General features: G+C 42.2%; 1 protein-coding gene across 1 annotated transcript in view; it reads right to left on the reverse strand.

Annotated features, from left to right (window-relative positions):
• Positions 1–78: 78 nt before the first annotated feature.
• The window catches only part of SARC_00720 (hypothetical protein), a 9,880-nt gene continuing 3,735 nt past the window's right edge, over positions 79–6,223 (reverse strand). The window contains exons 6-12 of the mRNA XM_014305564.1: positions 5,770–5,918; positions 4,328–4,389; positions 3,413–3,481; positions 2,316–2,394; positions 2,067–2,110; positions 1,506–1,600; positions 79–1,290 (exon numbers count right to left, since the gene is read on the reverse strand). Of these exons, the coding sequence (XP_014161039.1) occupies positions 1,083–1,290; positions 1,506–1,600; positions 2,067–2,110; positions 2,316–2,394; positions 3,413–3,481; positions 4,328–4,389; positions 5,770–5,918 (706 nt within the window). The 3' untranslated portion in view covers positions 79–1,082. The remainder of the gene's footprint in view (positions 1,291–1,505; positions 1,601–2,066; positions 2,111–2,315; positions 2,395–3,412; positions 3,482–4,327; positions 4,390–5,769; positions 5,919–6,223) is intronic.

Here is a 6,223-nt window from a genome sequence, read left to right on the forward strand (position 1 = left end):
AATATATATATACCTTCCCATCGGTCTTTGATTTGTTGTAGACATGACTATTATGCGTGTCTGTAGTACAAATGCCAGTCGTTTTATTTGCGAGGGTTTTATTAGCTGTAGAGCAAATCTGAGTTAAGCTCAAATTAGTCCAGATGTTACCCACGGTCGCCAAATACTATATACAAATAGTATTCCCCTTGCCATCATGGTAGCACCGATGGTACGATTGCGGTGGGCTGATACGGATGCCACAGTATGTCATGAACCAGCTAAGTGTTACTACGTGCCCTACACCCCAAGAACACACCTGCAAAACTCTCATCTGTACGTACAACGCGCGTGGGGTTAAAGTCCAGTGCCAGGCTCGATCTTCGTGTGACCTAACTGTCGACTTGTGAAGTAGACTGAGTACTTTGTACTATGGGGAGATGCGCGCACCAGTGAGTACATACATGAACTGGTATCTTGCATGCATCTCTCATCCGTTGGGAAACCATTTAAAGGTATAGCATGCACACCACACGGCTACTTAAGTGATATGCTCATACACGTAGACTCACATTCCGGAATATTCGACGCTTCCTAGTCTATATTTGCTGAGTTGTCCTCGCGCAGGTGACCCATTCATGTTTCGGGGGTTTACACATTGATCAGGAAGGCACAATCACGGGTGTCCGATTGAGCTTAATGTTCCTACTATCGCGACGCATGTGATCCTACAACCACATGCAGCTGCGTCTTTGATGGGGCGTGTCTGACTATACACCTTGGACATGACATGCATGCCAAATCATATATGTATGTGTGTGCACAGGAGTGTGTGGGGAGTGTTTTCTTTGTTAATACGCGCTAAGATGATTGCGATTGTGTATGTGCTCTGTGCTCATCGAAAGCGCCGCAGCTTCGAAGGATTCGCCACTTGAACTTCACAACAGTCTGGCCCTAGTCCACGAGTTTCCGACCGTGTGTGCACGCAAATAAATAGAATGGGTCAACTTGAATATCAACGCATGAGATGTGATGTACTGCTGCTACACATGAGAGTAAACACACACACTAATTAACAGAGCACCCACTGTGTACTGGCTATGCTACCGCCTCCTTGGCGCAGCCAGTGGACCTAACCAGTGATTCAGTGCAATAGACGACAACGCCGCGCACGTGATACCAAAGGTGTCGGCAACACTAGTGATGCCCAGTGCAAACTCGCGGTACAGCGGGTCTATGGTGTTGGTAATGCTGTAAAACGAGTTCACGTATGCAGACCCGCCCAGGAGCCCTTCATAGAAGATCCAGAGGCTGATCAGACCGGAATAGAGATGTAGATTGAGAATACTGTATTTTAGGGTTTGTTTTTATATTTGGAAAACGCATAGAGGGCAGTGAATGAATTCGGTTATCGGCAAAGATTGGCGTACATGAATCGTTTCGCACATGTGGTGGGATTTCTATCCAGGCCAGATGCATATTTACAACGACAGTCAGTATGTCGATTTAAATTAGTAACAACATACCAGTACAAGCTGATGTGGGGTACAAAATGGTATATATTATCTAACAGCAGCAGCCCGAAGTTGACGATCTGCAACACAGCCAGAATCCAGGTTCGCTGTGTGCAATGCATGTAATGGGATTGATGGGTAGAATATCAAGAATACGGTAACTGATGGATTTGGGTATACAAAATATAAAGGAATGTAGACAGAAATCATAATATACTAGAGTTTACTCTGTCTGTAAGAAGTGTTTGAATGAGCACAAACGATAGGATGTGCACTCCTCACGGAGGGCTCGAATCAACAGCCCGTACTTACTTGGCACAATCAATTTGCGTACCACACCGCCACACTGTCTATGTACACAAGCCTCAGCTACTCTAATCGCTTAACGTCAGATTTTAAATATTGCTTAACCCGTATCTCGCAAAAGAACGTGTGTGTCACTGAATTGTATCATGATGTGTGGAAATGAACGACCAATTGTCAGAAACTGTTATCTAAGCAATAGAAGATAGGACATGCATACTATGCAACGAACACGTCGAGCACGTCACATGTACCCAGTATTGATCTTACCTCAATTGTAATCCAGGGCACGGACGATCGAGAAATAAATACACCTATAAATATTTATACGGCATGAAGTAGGAAATAGCTTGCGTGTGTGAGCCAAATGTAATAAAAATGACAATCCAAAGAAATTTAGAGCGACCACTAATATTAATTTTGTGCACAACAAAAGCACTATCAGGCATCAAGTACACTCGGATAGGGTACGCCTGTGTCCACATCAAAGTTGTCACGCAACTATGGAATACTACATACCCATTTGATACATTGCCTGAAAGAGTACGTACTGATGTTGTTTTGTTAAGGACATGCCGTTCCACCACACGTGCTCCAGCTATATAGAAGCGATTCGAGGTGCGAGTGTCGACATCAGTATGAGAATAGCAAAGGATCATTAATATAATATTTGAAATTCACGCATACATCTGATAGTATGTGCGAATTAAACATCCCTGAAAAATTCTAATTTAGCATAAATATCCAGATGGATAGAAATCATTAAGTTCAAATATGAACATATTTTTATTGTGATGTACATGTGAACACAGAAGAGATATACTTGAAGTGGAGATGAATGTGAGCACGTACATCTAGAAACTTTGGTCAATGCTTATCGATAGAATCGGTTCCACAACGCCGTGTTGCGAACGAAGTGGAATTGGCGGAAGTATTAAAAACCCGAACTACGAATATATGAATATTTGGTACTAAAAAGGAACATTTACGGCGAACTGGGAAAAGCAAATCACAACTTGATGCGAATATTAGAAGAATTCATGATATCATAACAGGACGACCCAAACACACTTCCGTGGAAGCAAACTGAAACAACATCGAAGTCAATTGACCAGTGAATTCAGAAGTATATCTTACAAGATATGTGTATAAATGATACGACAAAATCGGCGCAAAAATAGTTACGTTGATATTCAACAATTTGACCGCAAGACGCGACGAATACTATTTTATAACCGCTGCCACTGACGAATCTCAGAGATATGGATATATATATTTATCGACATACATTTGGCAAATATGTGTATTAATTTTGTAAATATTTACAGATAGTTAAGTACATATATAAGAATATTTATACATCTGTATGCATATATATACACATGGATATAAAAGCTGGCATCGATTTAAGTATTCTTTAAGTGGTTCCCTCAGAAAAACATAACTCATGGAGGCTGGCGCAGAACACTAGAAGCGGGGGACACTCACAATTGGCAACGATAAAAAAATCACATTGATACATGATGTTGGTTACGGTTACCCATTATCAGCGCAGATGTATATTAGCACGCTGTATGTGTATACGACCATTCAACCTGCGTATTCCAATTACATACTAGTCCCTGGTTGATGAGATACTCGGCATAGTAGACCAAGAATAAGGGGATCATCCATCTCAGAAGCGGCTGTGATACGAATGAGTATGGTGAACGAATGGCTATTAATTTGGACGCGTATAATTAGGGAGCCTGCGTATGCACACTAATCTAGAACCAACATATAAACCTGATTACATACCGAAGATCAATGGTAGACACCCAATTGAAAATACATATACACATTCTCGAGATTGCACTAAGATACAAGCTTTATTGCGAGTTGCATCAAGGCCTACCACGAACTCAAAACACATCCCAAAGACAAGTATTTCCCAGAACATATAGCGTCAGGTGTACCCCAACAGTATTGACTAATAAGACAGCAGTCATTTGTACATAGCGAATTCCACACTTCTCACTAATACGGTATTTCACGTAGTTCTGAAGTGCTACATGGGCATGCAGTACAGCGAAAAACGGCACCGTGTCAAGATTGATAGCTCAGTACGTAACCAGAACAGCAAAAGAAAATGGATATGTAGAATACGTACACTATTTGTCATCCCTAAATGATAGCCAAGTACACTAACTGTCGCTCAGCTTGCGGTCTAATCTCGAAGTTGCGATGCAGCGCACATAAACCAACAATTATACGAACACAAACACAGACACAAAGGTATAAGGACAAGTTAAATTGCAGTTGTACGATACGAAAAAAATGAGTTAGCCCGATGCGAACACAAGCGCAAACAAAAAAGCAGACAAAGTCGAAAACATAGCAAGTTGTGGGAACAACGCTGAAGATTTATTCGAATCCGAAACAATTTTGAACTCCCATATGCACAACTTCAACCGTATACGCGGCTGGTATTTCATGCAAAACCTTTGCACTGAGTGAAAACTAAGGCTACTAGCGGCTAAGGGGTTTCATACCTTTATCAGACGAATGCGATCGTTCATTGTCATTGCGGGTGCTTCTCTAGCCCCTTGCACATCTGCGATATATATTCACACACGGACAGAGGGCAGTGAGAGTGTGAATAGTCTGCATACATATATATGCAAATGTCTGGATTTGTGAATTGTGTTTTAGCATATGTGCACGAGCATGTTCGTACTTATCGGTCTGTATAAATACGTGCAAGTGCATCGGAATATATTGATACGTCTGGTCTCGAGTGTATGTAGACACAAGCATCTCAGTATACTACCACTGAGTTCATCGGGGGCACCGTTAGACAGAGTGTAAGCTCATTTTCGAATAAATACATTTCCCGATTGAAGTATCACAACTGTGTATGTATAACATACATACAGATTGTACAAACTAATGAAGCCCGCATAATAACTTCACATCCCCTACAGATATTTGGTGTTATTTGGTCAAAAGCACTCACACACTGTACGACGGCCGATACCTATGGTATGTGCATACGCAAGTACCGTGAGAACAAACGTCACGCTATAACAATATCAACACAAGCACCGACCCTGGAATCATCCACCAACCCATACACTTGACCTCACAATTCGCACTGCTAACCAAGGCACTCGGACCCATAGTATATGAGTGCAGCTGTCGCCCTTGTACTGCGGTAACGCCCACTCACGATCAACTTGTATCATATTGACTGCCTGTTTCCCCACTGTGCAATCCTGACAGCCCTCCGACTGTATTTAGTACCCTTGGGTTAATCGAATTTTCAAACCTTGTCTATGAGCTGCTGCTACTTGACTAAATGGAATGACTCCATTAGTTGTGCTCATTAGATGGCACCACACGCGTCCCTAGACATGCTAGAACATAATCGGAAGCCGCATCTCGATATAGCGAGCGATAGATGACAAACTCGTGCTATTCAAAGATGCGCCAGGATTTGTGCTTTCGTGACTAAGCATGATACTCGATACACAGAAGCCAGCGGAACACATGCAAAATCAGATACATAAAAAACACGCCGATACGAAGGATCACACAGAAATGGATAAGCAAATCTAGCTGTGTATAATATGACCCCTACCTACTTGAAAAGAGAAGAATTCTACAGAGGCACTCTAATTTCTCATTACAAACTTCTCCCTACACGCTCGCGCAAAGTTCAATAGGGTACATGTACAACAAACGCAAACGTATAAAGACACCAAGTCAGGCCCTTTTTTTCCACGATTGCAGACTCACCAGTACTTGACCTTCGCGATTGATTTGCGTCACCTACAACCTACTGCATGGTGCATGATTTCGAATGCACACACGCAAACGTACAGGTCACTCGCATTGAGAGTCCCTTGCGCTTATAACTGTTTTTCAACCATTCTGCCTGTACAATGCACGGCATGACACATGACAGTCAATGCACACACACACACGAGCTCACCTGTGCTGTCGTTCTCAATGAGGGTATGTTGGTCACTCTGATCGTTCACTTCGCCGCGCCTACTATGTGCGTGTCGCGTTTGCGACTCGTATAAAGTGGGGGCCGCCTTTGGATCGCCATGTTCCAGTGGTCTCAGCATATAGAGGTATCTACAAGTACATTTAATGGATTTCGATCATATAGTTATATGGAGTAGTTCGTATTTTATGTCGTCGTATGTATCAAGCATGTGTGCACACGTCTATCTTACAGCGCTAAGGTATACATAAATTCATTTAGGGTTGTGCCAAAATTCATTGAAGGTTATGCCCACTAAAAACAAGTAAGGAATGCTCTATGTCTATATTACGCCGTACGCACTGAGCTCTGTATGTAAAACTCCGTAATCACACTTACAGATATATATACTACTAGAAACCCTCATATGTGCACGCAGCCGTATATATCCTTTATT

The sequence above is a fragment of the Sphaeroforma arctica genome (genome assembly GCF_001186125.1).
Source record: "Sphaeroforma arctica JP610 unplaced genomic scaffold supercont1.25, whole genome shotgun sequence".
Lineage (NCBI taxonomy): Eukaryota > Ichthyosporea > Ichthyophonida > Sphaeroforma > Sphaeroforma arctica.